The sequence below is a fragment of the Convolutriloba macropyga genome, chromosome 7 (genome assembly GCF_964194025.1).
Source record: "Convolutriloba macropyga chromosome 7, txConMacr16.3, whole genome shotgun sequence".
NCBI lineage: Eukaryota > Metazoa > Xenacoelomorpha > Acoela > Convolutidae > Convolutriloba > Convolutriloba macropyga.
Window position 1 is genome coordinate 26,325,591 of NC_134474.1, and position 24,553 is coordinate 26,350,143.

At 35.8% G+C, this 24,553-nt stretch overlaps 1 protein-coding gene across 2 annotated transcripts in view; it reads right to left on the bottom strand.

Moving 5' to 3' along the window:
• Positions 1–3,534: 3,534 nt before the first annotated feature.
• The window catches only part of LOC142342736 (uncharacterized), a 467,082-nt gene continuing 446,063 nt past the window's right edge, over positions 3,535–24,553 (bottom strand). Inside the window, exons 24-30 of one of the 2 annotated variants that reach the window (XM_075394258.1) lie at positions 18,288–18,356; positions 18,005–18,182; positions 12,473–12,659; positions 9,697–10,060; positions 9,268–9,435; positions 8,783–8,866; positions 3,535–3,926 (exon numbers count right to left, since the gene is read on the bottom strand). In XM_075394258.1, coding sequence (XP_075250373.1) covers positions 3,792–3,926; positions 8,783–8,866; positions 9,268–9,435; positions 9,697–10,060; positions 12,473–12,659; positions 18,005–18,182; positions 18,288–18,356 — 1,185 coding nt within the window. In that variant the 3' untranslated portion in view covers positions 3,535–3,791. Of the gene's footprint in view, positions 3,927–8,782; positions 8,867–9,090; positions 9,436–9,696; positions 10,061–12,472; positions 12,660–18,004; positions 18,183–18,287; positions 18,357–24,553 lie in introns of both variants that reach the window. The other variant, XM_075394257.1, reaches the window with a different exon arrangement.

The window sequence follows — 24,553 nt, forward strand, 5'->3', positions numbered from 1 at the left end:
AATTTTGATAGGATAACCACATTTTGAATTCATTTTGCGATTTCATTTGTTCAACGTTTTCACTCATGCAGAACCTCAAATCACTTTGAACTCACTATATAGTTATTCGCCACCTTATTGAGGGGAGGAAATATATTCTATTTTTTTCAAATGCAGTTTTTTTAAGGAGTTATCGACGTTTGATGTTTTAGGAACATTTGACTGATTTCCGTTGTTTTTGTCCAATTCTTTTATGTCCAAATCTTTTTGTCCAAATCTTTTAGTCATTTATGCCTATAGGTCAATATGAAAATTTGTGCGCTTAAATTTTGGCTAAATTTTGGAAAATTTATTCTTTTTATGAAAAATCAGTGCGATCATATTTTACCTATTTCAGCTTAGCGTGTCAAAATTTAACGAAAACCCTGACCTAAATCTGTTGAAAAAAAAATTGTAAACTAGGACGCTAATTTAAATCGATGATTAACCAAAAAACCACAATTTTTTTGAAAACCAATGTTTTTGGTTGCCAACATATGAATTGCGATAGGACCTTTCAAACAAAAATTGGTTTTGAAAAACTGCAGCGGAGCACGCACGGCTATTTCTAGTCTCATGGACGATCCTTACAATCAAAAAGGATTCAGATTGGAGCTCCGTCTTCTTTTAAAATGTTTTTGCTATTTTCGTTCTTACGTGAAACACAGACAAATGTAACTTCATATCAAGGTTCAATTAATGGCAGATCCTAATAGCTTCCAAATAATTCCTAGCGAGCAAACATCATGCTTTAATAGAAAAGCTCAAGGTTTTTCAGGCATTTCTTGAGCTCAAAATTTCTTGGAATTACGCCTTCATTTGTTTTGTTTGCAGTTTATGGGTTATTCTCAAAAAGCAAAAATCCAATTAGTCTACTATAAAGGTAGAAGGGATTCTTGTTATTACCTTCAGTTTAAACCTAATGGCGCCAATATTTTTGAAAATATCATTTTTTAGCAAACTTCAGATTAGATTTTGTGAACTTTTAATTTCTTTTCGGTGAATCTATAGTTTAGCATCAATAAAGACAGATCGCATGACTTTTCTGTTGACTGAAATCTGTATAGCTGTTTTACGCTTTAATTGATTGTTTTATTACTTTGATACTAAAATTTATTAGAAATTTTTGGTTTTTGAATATTTGCCCATACTTGAGCTTCAGTTTTTGATTTCTCGTCACGTTATCACTTAATAGAAGGCGCCCTTTTGCGTTGCAACGGGCTTAATCGAACAAATGCAGCGTTTGGAGGTCGCGTGAATCGAAAGGATTTGTCTGGTTTATTGCCTTTGTTAAATTTATTTTTAATTTTTGCTTGTATTTGTCGTTCCTGTGTAGTTGCATGATTTTTTCTGAAGCAAAACCACGTCCCTATTGATGTCTCTTGATTCGGAGGCATCATTGAAAGCTCTTGCGTGATAATTTCAGCAACTGGAGAAAATGACTTTGGAACTATTTGCTTTCAAAAATATGTTTATTTTGAAGCTGGCCCGTTATGTTCTTGTTTTCGTCAACCTGTAACCTTGTCTCATTAATTACAAAACCCCTGCGCTTTATGGTGATGCAAACATTAGTCTCTCTGTGTTGCTGTTTTGTTTTAAGTGAGTTTATGACTTTGAAAATGTTTTCTTTAAAATTTTGTGAAAACTTTTGTCTATCAAGTTTTTATGCTGGACATTTAATTCTTTTTTTTCTGCTGTTATTTCACGCAGTCGCTTTAAAAAGAAGTTTTTGATGTCCAAATGATGCAAGTCAGTATGAACAATATAAATATACAGTTAAAATCGTTGGAATTAACAGACAGCAAAGCACTTTTTTTTTAATAAATTGTTTCATAATTTTTGCTTTTGGCTTGTATTTGTTTTTATTTTGTAGTCTCATGACTTGGTGATGCGAGGTCCCATAGCCATCCTTAAGTGTTGCACGTAATTATAACCTGTAGTTTTGTAGTTGAACGTTCATGGTTGTTATAGTTTATCAAAACATTTGGTTTTAAAAAGTTCAATTCGTTTTTGATCTTTGCTTGTTTTGCTTTTTTGCAGAGTTAGCTAGTTTTATTAAGAACAGTTCCCATATGCTTTAGTGTGATTCAAGCTGCTTTAGCTTGATCGCAACATTATGTGCAAACGCACAATGTCGGTCCTCCTTGTTGACTAATAGGATTGGTTAATAGCTATGGTTAAGACTTCAGTTTTCTGAAAAATGGAAAGGAAATTAATTTCATTGAAATATTATGACTCACCTTTTTCCTGTTACTTTTAGTTTAAATAAATGAGAATTGAAATTACTATGCCTGACTTTTTTAATGAGTATCTTGAAGTTATGACTGATTCTCTTCAAAACTGAGATTAGCTGATGGACATTTCAGCTAGTTTGGCTATCTGGTTCTCAAACCACACCTTAGGTAATCGGCTGCAAAATACTTTACAAGTTCAAAGTTCTTTTTCGTTCATGAATTAGGTGTTGACACCAAAAATGAAGTCATTGGATGACGGTCCTGACATATCCAGTCATTAAAAACGAAAATTGATATCCGCAATTGGGTCTTCAGAAGACACACATGTTGGTTGTTTCTCACATTGGTCTTGCAAAGCGTTGTATGGAAGCGATGCCCTAAGATCATGCTCAGTTCAGTTGTAACAAGCAGTTCGTCGGATGATTGACAACGGTACCGTCACATTTCCTCTCAGGTTTACCACAGATACTGATCCTGCAACCCTTGCAAGGTGATTGCAGCAAACAGGTTTTGAGGCAGCCCAAGACATCTTTCGTCTACAAGAATCGCAATACTTTCAAATGCTTTTTCGAAAGTCGGTGAAACTGCTGGAAATTTTATAGCAAAGGGAAGTAGAACACATGCACCTCTCGATGTTAATTTGTTTTTTGTCGGAAGTAAACTTTTTTGTGCAGAATATTAAAAGGTTAACTTAAGTTAAAGACAGTTGATGTATATCAAACAGAAGAAATCAACATCAAACACGCGAAAAGTTTTGGAAAATGAAAGCTCACCAACAATAAATTGATTTTAAAAATTAACATTTTATAGGATGCTGGAATAAAAATTCAATAACTATCGAAAAAGAAAAACTATTGAAAAATATGGAGAGAATAGAAGAAATAATGCCTATGAGTTCATATATTCGCAAAAATAGCAGGGCTTAAAATTAGTCTAGGATTTCTACAGAAAAGAAAAAAAAACCCCAAAATCTTTTTTCACCAAAAAAAGACTAATGTCGCTTGACCTGATTCATATTTTATCAGCGTGTAATTTTAAGCATGCAATAACTTACTGGGATTTTACTGTTTTCTGTAATCGGATTCAAGAAGTGAAATCGAAGCAATGTTCCAGAACAAAACGGTAACGCAAAAAATTTTGCATAAAAATAGTTTACAATAACTGCTTGAAAAATTCGTTCACGAGCAATTAAAAATGCCCTTAGATTATATGTGAGAGCCCAACAGCTCAGAAAAATGACTCCAGTGCTTAGCTATGTTTGTAAGCAGGACTTAAAGAAACATTACACTCCCAAAAAAAAGTTAATTAAAATCTTCTGTAAAACAATTCAATCAAAATTGTGAAAAACCTTAAAACACATTCAAGTTTAAAACTACTGCCCAAATCAATCAAAAACATTGCAAAACTTTGACAAAACACAAGTCTTATAGATCAAACACAATATTAGTAATCACAATTTAAGTATCACAGCTCAAATTTAACTTCACTTCACTATACTATTAAAACGCGGATTTCAACAAATTTTTAGTATTTAATTCATTAATGAGCTCCTGACTTGCGTCGTTTCCTTTTGTCTTTTGGTGTGTTTGGGAACTCCATAAAGACACTCGCTGGTTTATTGTTGTCCTCAGACTCCTGAGATTGCTGTGGACCTTTTGTTTCCGGAACTGTATCCTAAAAATATTCAGAGCTAGAAGTGAATATTCATTAAGGACTGATAATTGAGTTTTATCTCCTTGTGATTATCTGCGAAAAACTTTTAAATCCTCAATGTTTGACAGTATTTCATAAAGTACTCCAAAATTTAGCATCAATTTAATTTACTTATTATAATCTCCTCAGCTAAAACTACAACCATTAACAAAAAGTAAACGAAATAGCAAAACAACATAGTAAACAGCCTGTTTTTGAAAAACTGTTTTGAAAAAGCCTCCAATTTCAAGAAAAAAACGGCGAAATTAATTACCCAGAAAATACAGATAGAAATATGCCAGTTTTGTGTAAAGAGCAGTAAGTTGAGTTTCACGTGAAAATTGTTCAGCTAGATCATGCCTACATCGTTGAAGCAAGTTTTTGCATCATGAAATCAAGAGATTAATCATCAAGATGAATTTCACGAGCAACCCAAATTTCTGCTCTTTAAAAACTGGCAAATTTCTATCAGATTTTCTCGGTAAACCCCCGTTTTTTCTAGAAATTGAAGCATTTACAGAAATCTCTATCGATTTCCAGACGTTACAAATAAAATATTTTTTGTTTTCTAATCGAGGTAATCTAAAGCGAGGTAATCTAATTCAGGGGCTGCAGCTTAGATCAATTTTTTCATGGGTGCAAAAACATTTGACCATGCCGCGATTCGAACCATGGAACTACCGATCTCTCACCAGAAGCACTGCTCGCTTGGCTATGTGTCCCTTGCTTGTTGCTATGCTGCAATCGTTTTTATTTTAACAACAAGCTTTACGTCAGAGTGAGAAAAACAGATAACTCAAAAATGAAGAACGAACTTGAGAAGACAAAGAATTTCCTAAAAGAAATGCGCAAAAACGGTCAAGCAAAAAATGTGCAAAAGACCAACACGTATACAAACGTAAACCGACAAATGTTGGAAGAATAGCTCTTGAACGACAGGCAAGGCAATTTAATTCAGATCATTTTTTCTTTATGGGTGCAAAAACCTTTCCCCGCCGGGATTAGAAACACACGTCCCGCTCCACAGCCACATGCACTAACCACTGCGCTACAAGTCACTTAACTCTTCTATTCTGCAACCCATTTTATATTAGCAACACGCTTTACTTCGGAGCAATAGAGATCACTCAAAAATGAAGCACGAACGCGTGAAAAAGTCACTTGAGAAGTCAAAGAATGTTCTAGAAGAAAAGCGCAAAAATGTCGAGCGAAAAATTTGCATAAAAGAGACACATGTTTACAATAATTGCTATGAACTTCGTTCCAGAGCAATTAATAATTGCTATGAACTTCGATCAAGAGCAATTAATAAGCCTAGAGAAGTCAAAATTCTTCCACAAAAAATGTTGCAGGTGTCAACTAAGGTAAAGCGAACAAATCTTGTTCGACAACGTAAACATACCCGGGAGATTGCCGGAAAATAGCCGCCGTTGATTCCAATAAGCATGATTGGGATTGAAAGAATAGAAGATATTGAAAAAAGATTTTTGTACAAAAACATTTTTTAAATCCGATTTATTTTGATGGCATTTCGTAGTTGAACATAACGTACTTCTGTTTCTTAGAGAGGCTACAGGGGCTACTATCAATACCAATAAGCACTAGAGATGGTAACTAAGACTTATAGGAACGACATTCAAATAGCGGGCATCTAAAATTGGGCTTTATGGGTTTATCCCGTTTCTACTTCTGACTTCAATTTTTTATACTGACTCTGTTCATTTTGAATTGCTTTGCTGAGCAACTGATGTTCAAAATCACTTTTAGCAGAATGAGAGAAGAGAGAAACTAGCCTAGAGAAATCAAAAAGATTTCACGCAAAATGTTGAAAAAGCGGCAAAATGAGGTAAAGCGAAACATTTTTTTATTCGACGAAGTAAAAAAAAAAATAGAAGCGCTATAATAGCCGGCTGAGAAGATGAGGGCGGCTATTAAAAATACGGAAATCGAAACTTAAGATTGACCACCCTAATTGACATAATGAACCTAGTAGTTGATAATAATTATTTCGAAGCAATGACAGGACAATTACCAAAAGAAAAACTGAAAAAAAACTTATAAACCATCTGATAACAATTTAACAACTCGCGACTCAATAACAACTAAACAACAAGAAACAACCACATAACAAACCATTGATAATAGAATAGAATACAAATTATTAGAATACAGAACAGAATTAAAACTATCTTTTTAATCCAATTAGTTGGAAAAGGACAAAAGTAGAATATTGAGTGAGGTAACTCAGGAGTCATATATGAAGACAAAAAACGTAATCAACAGTTAATGTGAATTAACAAAACATGGCTGGCAGATTTCCAGAAAATAGCCGCAATAGCTTCGTAGATCTGCAGTCTCAAAAAGAATGTAAACAAGATAGACCATAAAGGAACTTACTCTTTTCATTAAGGGCTGAGATGTTAAATTTTGATTACAAATCTGTATAATTTTTTGCTGCTTCTAGTAGCTGCTCTCAAAATAACCTTCAATTAGAGGAATTACACTCACTTGACCTTATCTTCTTGAATTAAAGTAAAAAAAAATCAATTTCAGAGTGAGGAAGTCATTTTTGCTAGCTGGCAGATTGCCAGAACATGCCGCAATAGCTTTGTAGATCTGCAGTCGCAAAAAGAAAGTAAAAAAGACCGACCAAAAGAAGCTTATCCTTTTCATTAAGGGCTGAGATAATACATTTTGATTACGAATCTGCATAACATATTGCTGTTTCTATTAGTTGCTCTCGAAATAACCTTCAATTGAACGGATATACACTCACCTGACCTTCTCTTTCATTGAAAAACACTAGCTCCACTGAGAGTGAAAAATGACGTCATGCACGCATTTCAGTTGAAATTGCACGAACGAAAGAACAAAAAGCAGATTTGAAGTGATTATGACGTCATATGGTCGTGACAAAAATCTTGACGACGAAATAAAAAAAAACATAGCAGGACGTACAATTCAATGAATTTTGATTGACTAAAATAGACCTAGAACGGACTATGAGTGAATTGGGAAAACTATCTCCGAAAAAAAATCAGACCAAAAAATTTAAAAAGCTGGAAATGAGTGTCAAAATGCCGCATGTGAAAAAACCATTAGCGAGAAATGGAAATTTGGTTCAAACAAAAACCTAGGCCTAAAATGAACTATGAATGGACTGGGAAAACCATTTAGGAAAAAATCCGATCCAAAAGAAGAAAAAACAGCAAAAATCAAAGTGAAATTGCCGCATGTGAACAAAAAAACCACTAGCGAGAATTTTTGTTCAATCACCGTTCTCTCACTCAACTTTAAAATTAGAGCGAAAAAATTCCACGCCGCAAAACCATTCGCTCAACTTCTTATTTCAGCGTGACCAAAATCACTACAACTGTGTGAACAGATCTTAAAAATGAAACATACCCGGCAGATTGCCGGAAAATAGCCGCCGTTGATTCCAATAAGAATGATTGGGATTGAAAGAATAGAAGATATCGAAAAAAAAGATTTTTGTACAAAAACATTTTTTAAGTCCGATTTATTTTGATGGCATTTCGTAGTTGAATGTACTTCTGTTTCTTAGAGAGAGGCTACAGGGGCTACTATCAATACCAAACATACCCGGCAGATTGCCGGAAAATAGCCGCCGTTGATTCCAATAAGCATGATTGGGATTGAAATAACAGAAGATATTGAAAAAAAAGATTTTTGTACAAAAACATTTTTCTAAGTCCAATTTATTTTGATGGCATTTCGTAGTTGAACATACTTCTGTTTTTTAGAGAGAGGCTACAGGGGCTACTATCAATAACAATAAGCATTAGAGAGAGGTAACTAATACTTATAGGACCGAAGTTCAAATAGCGGGCATCTAAAATTGGGCTTTATGGGTTTATCCTGTTTCTATTTCTGACTTCAATTTTTATACTAACTCTGTTCATTTTGAATTGCTTTGCTGAGCAACTGATGTTCAAAATCACTTTTAGCAGAATGAGAGAAGAGAGAAACTAGCCTAGAGAAGTCAAAAAGATTTCACGCAAAATGTTGAAAAGGCGGCAAAATGAGGTAAAGCGAAACATTTTTTTATTCGACGAAGTAAAAAAAAATAGGAGCGCTATAATAGCCGGCTGAGAAGATGAGGGCAGCTATTAATAAGCATAAGAGATGGTAACTAAGACTTATAGGAACGACGCTCAAATAGCGGGCATCTAAAATTGGGCTTTGGGTTTATCCCGTTTCTACTTCTGACTTCAATTTTTTATACTGACTCTGTTCATTTTGAATTGCTTTGCTGAGCAACTGATGTTCAAAATCACTTTTAGCAGAATGACAGAAGAGTGAAACTAGCCTAGAGAAGTCAAAAAGATTTCACGCAAAATGTCGAAAAAGCGGCAAAATGGTAAAGCGAAAAAAGTTCGACGAAGTGAAAAAAAATAGGAGCGCTATAATAGCCGGCCGAGAAGATGAGGGCGGCTATTAAAAACAAAAAGACAGCGCTCCCAATACAATTCAAACTCTTTTATAATTGTAAAAAACCAAGAGAAGGGCAATAACAGCCTCAGCTATCACTTCGCGGCTATTAAAAATATAGCACGACAGGTCCTGACCTACAATTCAAAACATAGCCGGCAAATCGCCAGAAAGTAGTCTCCGTTGACGCGCTTGATGCACATCGTGATTGAAACAGAAAAAGAATCAAAGGAAAATTAATCTCAAAAACTTTTATATCAGCAAATAAGATTCCCCTAACATAACCGAACATATATTGCTTTTTCAAGAAAGTTTCCAGAATGCATACGAGCGGATTTGGAGTCGTTGGGAGCTCAGCGTGTTTGGAAGAGTATGAGATTACTTACCATGGGTCCGACCTTCGATCTTCTTCCTTTGGTCACACGTTGTACTAGCTTCTGAGGGCTAGGCATCGTCAAAGGTGTACTGCCCTATAAACAACATCTCTAGTCTGTAGCTATCCCACAAAAGTATACAGATCAAAACCAGGTTCAGTCGTGTTTGACTACTTTGAGAATACAATTTCCCACCTAACTATTTAAAAATCATTACAACAGGTGATCTATGAAGTTAAAAACAGCTAATATCATCTTTCAAATGCTCTTCATAAAAACAGGTAAAACCCTAAAATAGCAGCAATGAAAGTTAAAAGCACCTTTTTGATTTTTTTGGATGAAGACGGACCAATACAAGACAAGATGGGCGATGCAGTCAATCTGGGATCCGGGGATCGCCGAGGGGTATTGACCAAGCGACTCAGACCACCCCGAGAGGACGAGGAAGAAGAGGCAACACTGCCTTTCTTCCTACTGGGGAGCAGCTCGTGCTTTACCTGCTTCGCGGCCCGAGCAGCCGATGAACTGGAGAGTCCGGACATGAGGGACGTTGCCGATCCCACGCCCGATTCTGAGTTCGATTGAGCTTCGTCTGATGAATCCACACTAGAACTGGCAGGCACTGGTCGCTTCCGGCCTCCCAAAAGCGACGATCGAGTAGACGGCTAGAAAAAAACAACTGCTATACAGATGCATGAATAAATTCGACGGTACATTGATTAAGCCAATTGCTTGAGGTCACAATACTTGCTTTCTAGGTGCCGTTCATAAGGCACCTAAAAGACAGAAGTGGCTGAGAACGTAGTTTGATCAAAATCAAGAACCGACTATAAAACAACATTGGAGAAAACCTTAACCTTTGATTAAAAGCAGAAACCTTCAGTTACAACAATTATCTTTCGTAGAACTGATTTATTATGACGTACCTTATCGTTTAAGTTTTCCATGGGATAACAGGACTGCAAATGTTTGGGATACATTGAATTGCGTCTCTCAATTTCATTCAGTCTATCTTCCTCAGGTTGCTTCTTTGTCGCATCCAGTCCATGAGCTATCCACAGTGACTGTCGCTTGTTTTCGTCGCTTGAATTCAAACCAGACAAAGCAGGAGATGACTTGGGTTGCTGACTGGCCAATCCGAGACTTCGAAGCTCCCTGGAAGGGACGTAACCCGGTAGATTTATTGTCAGTGGAGCTACAGAAGACGGAGCATATGAGCCAGCAGAATGAGAAGACACTCCACTCGAAAGAGAAGAAGAGCTCGAAGATGATGCCATATTGATTGAAGATCTGAATTTGAATTCAACTCATTTTTTGCTCCTCAGGTGGAGTATGTGTTAGGCAACATCAAACAACTCGATGTGTTTTTGGTGAATTAACTTCAATTTTGGATTAACTCAATCATTGAAATAAAATTAGGCCATTTATACAACAAACAACATAAAGCAGAATTTTTCAATCAACTCTTTCAAAGTCTATTTAATCCAAAGTCCGAACAAGCTCTCGCCCACACAACCTTTGCCAACAGAAATTTGTACAAGTATCAATTTTCCAAAACCGAAATCATTAACATAATGGAAAAATTAGATATCAACAAAGCAAAAGGACCACACGGAATAGACAACTTTTCTTTAACACCTCGCACGGACACTATTGCTACACAAATTGCTACACCTGCAATTTATTACCTTATATATTTATATATACCTTACTTAATTACAAATATCTCAAAAACCAGCGAGATTACACCAATCTATTAAGCTGGCGGAAAAACATCAACCTTGAAATACAGACCAATAAATTTACTATGCTGTCTCTCGAAAGTATTAGAGAAACTAATATTCAAAACTATTTATAAAGCTGTGAATCATCTGTTTCATGATTTATAATTCGGATTTAGACCAAGGATCAACCATTGTTCAAATGTTACGCTTCCTGAACAGCATAATGACATATCTGGAATCGATGAGCTTTTCTACCTCGATTTCCAAACAGCATTTGACCCAGTACCACACTATCGGGTAATCGAAAAACTTGCAGAAATGGGGATAAGAGGAAAAGCATTCATATATGTAACCAGTGGTGTACCCCAGAGGTCTATCTTAAGTCCCGTACTTTTTCTCGTTTATATCAACGATCTACCAAGCAAGACTAACCACAGTCTAGTTTTGGTTACGGAGATGATTACAAATGCCTGAAAAAAATCCTTTCAAAACAATTACACGTAGATTTAGACGCCCATGATATTAAATGTCAAATAATCAGCTTTAAGAAGAGCGCACAACCTTGCCTAAATGATAAACAAATCACAAATGCAACCTCAGAGATAGTTCTTGGAATTATTGTTTGCGAAAACCTCAAATGGCATAAAAATGCAATACGAAAACAATCAAAAGCCCAAAAGTCCCTTTGGTTCCTGGAAAAGGAACATCCACTACGAGACAACAGTGAAATTGAAATTAAACGCATACGTAGGATACGTTGTCGCTGTAGTAGCGTACGGATGTCAAGTTTGGTATGCAAGCAAAACAGATCTACTTGCGCTAGAAAAACTCCAAAAAGCGCGATTAGTTGGCTCATTGGTACAAACGAAAAATATAAAGAACTCTTAATTAAGCTAAAAATACAACAACTTTCTTTATACTTTGAGCTACAATCCATTTTACTCCTTTATGACCTAATTGACGGTAGATACGATATTAACATCACTCATCATATAAGTTTATATGAAAACAATCGTAAGGAAAAACAATCGAGACAAGGAAAACGTAGCGAGATAAAAATACTTATAACTCGTCTTAGCATAAGTGACAAAAACTTTTGATCACGCAGCTCCCAATTATTCAATATCATTAGCAAAGATTCAAATATTTTATATCCAGGCTTCTGGCGCTACTTTTTTCTGAGATATGTCGAAAAAAAACACGTGCGATTGGACAACATTATGTCTATGCAAAAACTGTCACCCTACAGCAAAACCAGCAGATATGACTCATTTGTAAACTTAATATGTGGGTTCTAACACCCCTTTACTGAAGTACTCAAGTCAAATCTACGACTACTTCTATATGCGTTCATTTACAAACAATAATGGATACACTGTTCTTTACTGTTTCAAAATGTCTCCTTTTGTAGCTATGACGATACTAAATTTTAGTAGCTTAGTAGAATTTAAAGCTACTGTCACCCAAGAGTAGAAGCCATACTTAAGCTAGTATTCTATGAAACATCAATAATTATCTTTATTTTGATTATCTATCATTGAGCTTATGACATAAGGGATTGGATCTACAATTACATAAAATATTCGGTTTGCAAACCCGAACAGCTTATGCTAGAGCAGCTCAGCCGAAAGTGGCTCTATTTCTTTCTCTCTTTGGCCAACTGCACTCTTTGGATATCAAAGTCAACGCTTATTTCGCAAATTATTTGTTAAAATTTCAGCTGTGATAACGCTGAGATGTTACTAAAATAGCTCTTTCAAATCTGGCAGTTATTTAATACAGGAAAATACACACGTTGATAGTTCAATTTTGCCGACAATAGAAGAAACGCCACCCCCCCCCCCCCCCCCCACCCAAAAAATGAAACAATATAATAAGACTGACATTTATTTCACGTTAACTCAAATGTTATGCATCTACTCTCGAAATCGATAATCGCAGTGACGATTGAGCTAACAAGTGACACACTATTGCTAACCTGACACTAGAAGTGGTGCTGATGGTGTCGACAGGATAAGAGGATACATGGAGAAGGCTCTTGGGGTGCACGTTGTCCTGTCTCTGCAAATCACTCATTCTGTTAATAGCACTCTGCTGCGGGTGAGACTGCTTGTCTTGAGTTGCATGATCCACTACACTCTCCGACGGAATCATATCACAGATCTCTGCAAACATAGATTACATAATTAAAATAGTCAACTGCTCTTTAAATTTTAATTGAGCAGAAAAATTAGTCTTGAGAAGTAAAACGGGCAAACTTGGCGGCAGAAAGTAACTTTTTGACTGCCGAAGTTAAGAGACAGCGTGAGAGTTGACAAGTCCCGAATTAAATTTCAAAAATGTTCATTGGAACAATTCGAAAATTAGTCCTTGAATTTCCTAGGAATGGTATCTCAGAAAAATTTATTTAAAAATCCAACACAAAAACTCGACAATAGAAGTCAAAGTATCAAACGAGAACAAAAAACGCTCGTAATTCGCAACTCAAAATTGTTTTTATAGAAATTTAATCTCATCTTCGCACCCTTAACAAATTAAGCATGACTAAAATGATCACTCTCGCAAACAGATTAGTAAATTTTAAAAAATATATACGCACGCCAAAACTCCAAAGGATTGTTCATAACGCCATGAAAATGTATTCTCAGCAGCTTTCAGTAATCGCAAAACAGAAGCCAAGTACGGCTCTAAAAGAACGGCTCAGCAATTAAATTACCCCGGGCTTTGGCAGTATCTCGTTTCGTCAACACATGAAATTTTCTGGCCGACAAAAAAAACGTTCAAGTAAAAATCGGCTGTAGAAAACTTGCTTAAGATCAACGTGGCCAAAATAATGGCTACAAATTCTGTCAAGAGCAGTTATTAGAGCGCAGTAGATACCAAATTGCTTAGATTAAGTGACTGAAGCGCGTAAACTATCAAAGTAGTTCTTAAAAAACTCAAATTTCTTCAAGCACAATTTCAGCCTTATCAAAATTGTCAACACGTTTCAATTGACATTCATATTTTCTAAACACTATGCTTCAAATCATTTGTCTTCTATTCAGAACCCCTGTTTGCAGCTTTATTGCCGTCACATGTTTGTCAAGTATGAAAGCTCCCAATTCTCTCTCCAATCATGGTTATTTTTACCAAGAGAAATACATTTAGACGCGGGACCAGTTAAACTTAAACAGTTGTCAACATAGCCCTCAAATTTCCGCAAATTAGCAGCAGTTCATCCCCATTGACACACATCGGGATTGAAACAGAAAGAAAAAAGCAGATAAAATTCACAGAATTTGTTTCCAATTGGCTTCTTATCTTAATTCGGCTTCCAAACAGAAGGCTTAAAAGCGTAAAACTAATGCCGGCCAGCAATCGCTCTAAGGAGCTCTGATAACGTAATGCAATGATTCAATGATCAGACTGCAACGGTTTATACCGTTTCTTTTGATTTTGCTCCTTTGACCTTAACCAGGGTCAATATATCGCAAAACTTAGAGTGAATGGATTTAAATTCCACAAGTAAAAATAGTGAGCGAAGAAACTCAGAAACTAAACGTGAAGGTGGTGACGTATGTAACACAAAAAATGTGATGGAAAGGTAAAACGAATTTTAAAACATTAGCACGACAAATCCTCAAAAAATCCTCACAACAAATTAAAAAATTGCCTTTGGCTAGACAAAAACTAGATCTAGAATTGACCAGGAAATGATTTGGAAAAATATGCACATTAGAACACGATTAAAAACTTGAAAAAGAAAACAGCTGGTAGATTGCCAGCAAGAAGCCGCAACAGCTTCCTAGATTTGCAGTCACAAATAGATAGGAGAAACAGACAAAAAAAGAAATTTTTAAATGTTGAGATGTTATATTTTGATTAAGAATATGTGTAAATTATTGCTGCTTCTAATAGCTGCTCTTATTATAACAAACATAGGCGGCAGATTTCCGGAATAGCTGCGAAAGCATAGAATTGCGTTCCGAATAATAGAGATAGAAACAAATAGAGATATAAGTTGAAAAATTTATCCACGCCGCTGAAAAATCTTTAAAAAACAGCGATAAATTAATAAAGCTTCTTGAAATTCATTGCGCAGAAGCCTTTCCATTAGGGCCTTTATTACACATATGAGTTCTTTGATCTTAAACTAATAAAACAAACTTAGTTTTAAAGTGCAAAAAGTAATTTTAATGAGTGAAGTTACTTATGATCAAAATCTAACTACGCAAAACACTTTAGCTAGTGAGAAGGAGAAATGACGTCACGCGCAAAAATGCCGTTAGTGAAAGGAAGAAGTCATTCAGAAAATTTTGTAAATTCAGACTTCAGCTTCAATGTCTGAACGAAAAAGAGCGTCAGACGACAAAACAAAAAAACCAAGAGCACCGCAATATAGCTCCACTCAGGTTACAGCTTTGAAGCTAAAAAGAGCAACAATTAGATTTACACACTGACTTGACCTTATCTCTCTGAATTAAAGTGAAGAAACGTCAATTGCACAGTGAGGAGGTCATTTTTGAGAGTGAGGTAAGTCACGTGTGACAAAAACCTTATTCACGCGAGTGACCAAGAGAACTCGCTCCAATAAGAGTGAAAAATGACGTCAAGCATGCAATTCAAATGAAATTGCATGAAAGAATGAAAAAGCAGATTTGAAGTGATTGCGACTTGATATGGCCGCAACAAAAATCTTGAAGACGAAATAAAAAAAACCAAAGAGAAGACCAATAATAGCCCTAGCGATCGCGTTGAGGCACTGAAACAGTAAAAAAAAGTCAATTGTCATACGTGAATGAACAAATCACAATCAATAAAGCAATTTTTGTTCAAACACTTTTTACAACGTATATTATAAACATAGCCGGAAAATAGCCGCTTGTGGCCTTCCATGAATCGAAACAACTTAAGAAATAAGATACAGATTGACCATCAGTCCTTTAACAAACAACCAAACTTTTTGGGCTAGATTCGGACTGTAATTTTTATGAGACACATACGCCCTGCTCTATAGGGAAAAAGCCCTAATGGAGCTTTTTCAAAATTGATATACGAAATCAAGAACTCAAGACTAATACTGAAGAATTAGGGCACATACGCTTGGCACTACTTAGATGCGCACTATTGCCTTTAACTAGTAAAAGTTCATAAAATTTGAAGTTCATTAAGCGAGTTCAAAAGTCAATTTTTTGAGTGAGGTAAGTCGCGCAATTGACCAAAGAGCTGAACAAATGACGTCACGCACACAAATTTTAACTGCAAAGCAGTAGAAATCACTGAAATAGGAAAAGTCAATTCCAAGAACTCAGGTCGCATGAATCATCGCTAGAGACAACGAATTAAAAAACACAACGATGACCCCAATAATAGCCACTATCGCTTCCCGGCTATTAACTAAAAAAAAACTTATCGCAAAACCACTCGCTCCTTTTCCTGTTTCGGCGTTATCAAAATAATCACTTAAATTTGACCTCAAGGATAAAGAAAATGTATGAACAGATCCTATACATGAACCGATTAACTTCGGCCAAATGGCTCTCGAACGAAAGGCGGGGCAATTTAATTCAGAGGGGGCTGTAGCCTAGATGATTTTTCAATGTGTGCAAAAAAATTCCAACCAAGGAGGGGTCCGAAACCACCGAAATCCTTGGATGTCAGGGCCTCTCGACAGACTTAATTTCTGCTTAAAGCAATAAGGACACGCAGAGACCAAAATTCAAAGGTGAAATTCACTCGAAAAATGAAAATCGAAAGAATGTTCAAGAACAAACGCTAAAAAAATTGCAAGAGAAGACATACACATTTACAATACTTGCTCGAAACATTTACAACTGAGAACATAGAACACAGATTGCTGGAAAAACTGCAAAAAAAAACTCAGGCCGCGGAATATAGATCGCATACAGAAATGAGACGACAAATTTATCGAAGCATCTAAAAAATTTGTATAATTTCAGCGACAAATTAATATGATCAAATTCTTTCAGCAGAGAACTTTCAATTAGGGACCTTAATCAAACCTTTGAGTTTCTTTGACCTGAAAGTAATTCAATTTAAGAAAGAATTGTGAAGTGCAAGTGATTTTCTTGAGTGAGGTAAGTCACTAATGGTCAAAATCTAATCGAGCAAAGGACCTAACACAGAGGAACAAGTAATTCAGAAAATTTGGCCTTTTCAGCTTTGCTGTGTGAACAAATTTAAATGCTCGCAAAACGATAGGCGAGTCATATTAGGCTTAGAAATTTGTCTGAGATTAGAAAACGAAAAACCGCAAAAGATAAAGATAAAACATTTAATAATTCAATTAATTTTTGGGTCTTTTCAACAAACAAAAGTTTTATAGAAACAAATTTGTAATCACTAGGTATCTAGCAATCGAAAAATTGCTAAAATTTGTAAAAAAACAGCGAAATAGATGAAACACCTGTAAATTAGCATAAAACTGAAATTAATAACTAGAAACTTCAAATCACTATCAAAACAGGCCTAAAATTAAACCTCTATCATTCGCTCGAAAACAGCGGAATGAACAAAACAAAAACACCTTGCCTCCACTATTCCCATTTGTTCGGCAACCAAGTCTTTCCCCAATTTTTATTTCCTGCTTCAAAATTTACTCCAATGAAATTGATTTTAAAAAAGAAACTTCACCAATACTCTTCTTCGAGGCGTAAAAAGACAGCGCGCCAAAACAAATCAAATTCTTTTAGAGTTAAAAAAAGGGAGAGAGCGCCTAAATAAGGAGAGGCTAACGGCGGCTATTATTATGATTATTTGATTTTGGTTCCCAGGAGAAAAATTCCACAGAAGTCACAAAAATTCCACAAACTTTAATGCATTAACTAGAATGCTTGAAGCGTCAAGTGCAGTGAACTGCAAAGCAACTTAACGCCCTCGAGCTTCACTAGTTTATTCCTTTTTTCTAAAAAGATCATTCAAATCAGTCGGACAAAAAAATTGCAGTCAGATCAACAGTACAGAAACAATGGCTACAAACATCAGCTGAGATCAATTAGGAAATTATTGGCTCTGATTGGTATGGAACGGAGCGTCGTTCTTATTGCGGTCCCCTTGATATAATCAGATACAGAAATAAAGTATTGCCGCAAGGCTTTGCGCAATTTTTTTTATTATACTAATACCTGACAAGTTAAGATCTATTTTAATCGATATCTTTTTTAATGAAATAACTTAGATCGATGTCACGCATTTTAGTATAGAGTATTTGGAGAGTAAAAACAACTATAGAAAAGAGAACTTTGAGTAATTTAAGATTTAATTCTCTCCCTTGATCGAAAAAAAGTCTCTTCAACTATAGCTTCTGTTGCCGAGATTTCTGCCATACATTTTTTTTCAATCCAAAAAACATCGATCATCCGAAATCGGCGAAAAAGTCCGGTTAGCATAGAGTCCCAGTGGCGGAATTAATGGATGCCCACAACAGTGACTGTGAAATCAAAGAGAAAACCAGTTTGGCTTCAGAAACAGCTATACCTTATATGAATAGCTAGTTGACAAAGCTTACCGGGATATGTGTAGATTGAATCATTGGGCACAGAGTCAGCAAAATTCTGAGAAGCAATTATTCTGTTACGCAGACGCATTGTTGACGAGGCAGTGGGGAGCCCAATTCCAGCTACACTGCTGCCAAAAGAGCCCAAGACACCTCTAGTTCTTGGCAACGAATCCAAGTTGTCAACACCCTATAAAAATACAAGGCTAACTCAATAACAAAGCAAAGCAATGTTTAAAGGCAATATATTTTTTCAGACTTCAAGTTAATTGGCTGATCTCACGAAGTCACTCACCAAGTTGGAGGCAGACAGGGTTTGACGTGTAACAGGTCGATTAGCGGAGAACATTTCGAAGTCGTTCACCTAAATATAACCGACTAAAATCAAGCGAATTGCTCTGAAACGATCGGCGAGCGGTTGGCTTCGGTAGTTGCACGCTGGCGCAAACTAGCGTTAAGGGGGGGGGGGGTCAAGCGATGGGGGTACAAATCTCGCAATGTGAAGGAGGGTGGACGCGGGATTTTCTCATCCTAAGTTAATTTTATCGCTCTTAATTTGCCATTTATAATTCATTATAATAATGTTTGTTCATTTATAATTCTTAACACTACATTTTAAACTATGTTCTGTATTTTATAGTTCATACTCAAAGAAATTAACAATGTTTCTTTTCACATCACAATTTAGTGTCAAAGATTAAAGTCTAGAAACATCAATTGTCAGTTCTTCTTAAATGGATATCTGATAACCGAAGGTACACAATGATGATACATTTCCAGATATTAAATTCATTAGTGAACCCAACTTACTCTTAAGAACTTGCTGCATTTCCGTCTTTGTGAAAGAAAAGTAATATTTTGACCAATAAGAACCTATCACTGGACTTCAATGAAATCAACAGCTCTTGGTTTTATCTTGACCTACTTTTCCAACAAAATTTTGCAATTAAAAATAAAATTTAAATTTCAGAGGAAAAAAAGCACAACATAGTGCTCCACTACTTCAGAATTACACTTAAATGATCCAATGCCTTCGTAGAAAAACCGGATATGTGCATTTTTGAGGCTAGTGAAGTTAAAAATTGGCACCACCCTGTAATGTGCTTCGTAAGTTTATTGCTTTATTTTCTTAAACCAAAATCCAAAAATCAGACGAGATAACTCCCGCTTCGGGTGAAAATAAATTAAGGAAAATGAATAAAAGGCAAACAGAGCCAAAATATTTGTATTTGCTATTTTTACAACTTGGCCTCAAGCAAAACACTCGCGAGGAAAAAAAAGTGCAGGCAGAGATTGGAAACATAATCGGCCAATTGCCAGAATAGCAGCGAAATAGATTTGAGTGCCGTATATGAGAGAGAGAAACAAAAAAAATTTATAGACGCCGCTCAAAAAGCTATGTAAAAACTCAGTGATAAATTTATAAGGCTTGTTAAAATTCATTCCTCAGAAGTCTTTTTATCAAGGACCTTTGTTACACATAACATTGCCTAAAGAGGAAAATAGACTTTGGCCAAAGAGGTTGAGAAATAACGTCACGCGCTCAAACGCTGTTAGTGAGAGGAAGAAATTATTCAGAAAATTTTAGTTTTTCAGCTTTGCTGTAGGAACAAATGTAAAATGAAGTCCTGAAATTCAACCAACTAAAGAATTGAGTGAAAGCGTAAACACTTCACGTTTTGAGCATCTAACTAAATGATCAATAAAAATCAAAAAGACAAACATAGTTTCAAAAATGAAGAGATAAAATAACGCCCTTCAAAATTATATACTTCCAAAATAAGATAGTTGTTACCATGGTTTTCAATGAAATTGTCAAGAAGTAAGGGTAAAACTTGGAATCGAAGGCAAAAATTGCTTGATATATATACAAAAAGCATACACAGGCAGAAGCAGGCAAAAAATAAAAACAAAAATTCAAAAACTTGTGAACAGTTTTGTATATTTGCCTAATTTGTTCTTAATTGGTTAAATAAGCACAAAAAATACAAAATTTTGCTGAAGTTAATGAAATCAATGTAAAAAAATCAAATTTATTCCAGAGAAGTCTACCCAATAAAACAAACGCAAGCTTAGAAAAAGCATCATTGGCCCCTAAAATTCAACAAGCACAAAAAATTTTACAAAAGTTTGAAAACGAAAAAAATTTAATGGAAAAGCGCGAACAATTATAACAATAAAATCTTCAAAACTCATTTGCTGTCGCTAAAATTCAACCAGTAGCCTTTTTGAAAGTTCTAAAAATTTCATTGTGCCCAAAGATTAATAACAAGTCGCTAAAATTCCCGATATCAGCATCTTGAAAAACATTTAGTTGTAGCTAAAAATGGATGCAATAACACATCTTCAAGCCCTAAAATAGATCCTTGGTCCAAATAGATCGCAAACTTCGAAAAACCAAAAACAATTCAGACCTTTTTTTAAATTTTCAACGCATCATTTTTTGACGTCAGGAAATTTAATGAAAAGTCAATAAAACGCCTGATAAAATCTTCAAGACTATTTCATCGTTTCAACAAAAGCCACGAAATGTGCTTCTTTGTGCTTGTTTATTGTTAAAAAATTTATGCACTAACACAGCTTCAAGCCCCAAAAAGATTCCTTGGTACAAATAGATCGCAGACTTTGAAAAACGGCAAATAATTCAACTCTTTCTTTAAATTTTCAACGCATCATTTTTTGCCTTCCGGAAATTTAATGAAAAGTCAATAAAACGCCCGATAAAATCTTCAAGACTATTTCATCGTCCCGAAAAAATATCCATCAACCCATCTTCAAGCTCCAAAAATGTTTCATTGGCTCCTTAAGATTAAAAACTCGAAACATGAGAAAAAATTAACAAAAACTTGAAAAAATGGCAAACCTTAATGAAAACTCTCTAAAAATCCCAATATTAATATCTTAAAAACTTGCTCCTAAAGGTAAAAACTCAACAACAGACAACAAAAATTGACGAAAACCTGAAAAACGGCAAAATTCAAAGAAACCCCGATAAAATTGCTGATATTACTAACTTTAAAACTATTTCGTTGTCACTACAAAGATATCCAGCAATCCACCGGCAAGCCCTAAAATTAATTCACTACAGCAAAAACTATTGCAAAAATCCCTACAACCTTTTAAGTTTGCAGTACAATATCAAACTTCAGAAAACCGGTATGAAAAGCATTGCTAGCTTTCACAAAACGGCTATGAGCTTCAATCAAGGTCAATTGAGGAACCGTTCTAAAATAAACTCAAAAACGGACAAAAACAAAAACAGCACAATTTTGTGGTCAAAAACTCAAAAAGTGACTTTTTACTTTTTACCTTTAATTTAGACGTTACCAGCAGCTTCAGTACATTAAGCATATTAGAGCCTAGTAAAGCAAGCTCAGGGCTCTTATTGTAATTTATTGTCCGCCGAGCGTTCTGTTTCATTTCGAAAGCTAAAAGTCATCAGAAAAAACTGAAAACCAATGCAATCTAACTCCTTGGATGGTAAAAAAGCCACGAACACCGCAATATAGCTCCGCTCAGCTTACAGCTATAATAACCATTGGTATAAATTTTATTTAATAAATTTTGTCACGTTGGAATGGCAAAAAAATGATGCGTTGAAAATTTGCGTATACAATACCCACAAAATTGCGAAAACTTAGTTTGAGAGCAACTGATAAAGGACAAGTGTCCCGAGAGAGTATTTGAGCAGACTTAACTTGAAAAACTAATCTCAAGACTTCGAGTCCATGTTATTCGTCCGCATCCTTTTGGGCATAAGTACACCTAGAAGATAACCATGTACCACTTGAAAACAGTAGCAGGTATCTTATGAAAAAGAACTCTGGTAACAAGCGTTCGCACGTAATAATCGGACCCCTCTCGATCACAAAAATCAGGCACCAAAAACAAAGCCAACGAATTGCCGGATACTGGCTGCTCACCTGACCCTTGAGTCTCCCCTAAAAGCTACCATAATAGAGAAACAAATGAAGTGACGTCGCTCAAGTGAAGTGGAGTGGTTCAAGTCTCTTATTTAATAGTACATACGTATACAACACCTTTTAGGTGGGCTCTATTGATCTTAAAATATAGATTGCTGCAATAGATGTGAAAGAATAGACCTGCGTGCCGTATTATAGAGATAGAAACAGAGACAGATCTAAATTAAAAAAAATCGACGCAGCTCAAAAAACTAGGCTAAAAAACATTCAGCGATAAATTAATAAAGCTTGTTAAAATTCATCCCTCAGAAGCCTCTTATTGGGGACCTTTACTGCACATATGAGTTCCCTTGACCTTAAACAAATTCAAATTTAACTTAACTTTTAAGTGTAAAAGTCATTTTATTGAGGTAGGTAAGTCACTTGTGATCAAAATCTAATCACGCAAAAAACTTTTGCTAAAGAGTGAGAAATGACGTCATGCGCACAAACGCCGTTAGTGAGAGGAAGAAGTCATTCAGAAAATTTGACTTCAGCTTTGCTATTTGAAATGTAAAACGAAAAAGAGCGTCAGACGACGAAACAAAAAAACATAGCAGGACAAGTCCTGACGTACAATTCAAAGAATTTTTATTGACTAAACAAAAAACTAGACCTAGAACGGACTATTAGTGAATTGGGAAAACCATTTCCAAAAAATCAGATCAAAAAATTTAAAAAAAACAGAAAAACCACTAGCGAGAAATGGAAATTTGGTTGAAAAAAAAACTAGGACAAGAATAAACTATGAATGGATTGGGAAAACCATTTAGAAAAAAAAATCTGATCCAAAAAAAAACATGAAAAACAGTAAATATCAAAGTGAAATTGCCGCATGTGAACAAAACATAGCCGGCAGATTGCCGGAAAATAGCCGCGATAGACGCTTGGGGCCTTCCATGAATTGAAACAACTGAAGAGATTAGATAGAAAGATAGATCGACCACCAGTCCTTTAATAGACCACTAGCACCAGACTTTTTGGGTTAGCTTTGGACTGTCATTTTTATGAGACACATAAGCTCTAAGGAGAAAGCCCTAATAGGGCTTTTCAAAATTAGGATCTTTTCTGTTTGTGCCCCCTCAGCTTAGTGGGCGCATATTATTTGCACCCCCTCAGATGCACGTGCAATATTTTTTACATAATGACTTACTATGTAATGGCACGTGCTCTGTAACTGGGGGGCGCATAACGTACTGGGGGCACAACCGGAGAAGATCCCAAATTTAATATTCAAAATCAAAAACTCAAGACTAATAATCAAGAATTAGGGCATATATGTTTGGCACTACCTAGATGCACATTATTGACCTTTAACAAGTAAATGTTCATAAAACTTAAAGTTCCATAAGTGAGTTCAGAAGTCATTTCTTTGAGTGAGGTAAGTCATTGAAAAAGTCAATTCCAAGAAGTCAGGGTGAACAAAACCCACCAGCGAATTTTCGTTCAAACACCGTTTTCTCACTCTACTTTAAATTTAGGACGAAAAAATTTCACGCCGCAAAACAACTCACTTTTTCGCTCCCCTCCTGTTTCGGCGTGACCAAAATCACTACTCCAATTTGACTTCAAAATCATAAAAATGTGCGAACAGATCTTTAAAAAAGACAGCGCCCCAAAACAATTCAAATTCATTGAATTGTAAAAACCAAGAGCACTGCAATATAGCTCCACTCAGCTTACAACTTCGCAGCTATAATAAGTGAATACTTTTGAAATCCAAAAAGCTCTATGTGAGTAGAGGAGTTATTATTTCTCTTGAGCGAAGCTGACGCAAAAAGAGTAGATTTGAAATAAGGAAATATAACTGAGCGATATAACTGAGCGCCAGTAAAAACAGTAGGGCGAATTGCTCTCAAAAGACCGACGAGCGGTTGGCTTCGTCAGTACCTAGCCACGGTTTAGTGAGGCTAGCTTTAGCTTAATTGAATCGGCGTGAGGTGAGCGCAGCGCGGGGAGGGGGTGCACCGAGGGCTGAAGGGGTGGGGGCAACGGTATGAGTGCGGTTTTTGGCTGCACGGGGCACGGGGCTCTTACGGCCTGCTGAACGATGTGCAGGGGTAAGGATTGGCGGGGGAGGGGGTGAATATGAAGGTAATTGCTACAAACTTCGTTTGAGAGCAATTAAAAAGTAATATTTGAACAAAATCACTGAAAGTCATATCGGCCGACAGTTCACAAAGTGTGTCAATCTGGATAACTCCTGAAAAAGTCAGGAATACTTTAAATAAAACATTCTATCCACGACAGGCTTTCTAATTCATTCATATTTTTCTACGTCAAACATCTCAATTGACCAAAAGTGACAAAACGAAAAACCACAGTTGAAAAAATTGTTTCCACCCCGCTTAAGTAGATCGTAAATGACGACTTTTGAACAACGGAATTAGGCATATCCAACGATTAATCAAAGTCCGAATGCATATGCAACTCTTAAATCAAAATTTTTGAGTCAAGCGCGCAATGCCTGATGCATGCTACCGCTTAACAAAGTCAATCAAAAACATAACCATTAACGTCGGTTGAATTGCTCTCAAACTACCGGTTGGCTTCGTCAGTAGCTAGCCACGACCTACTGAGGCTAGCTTTAGCTTAAATG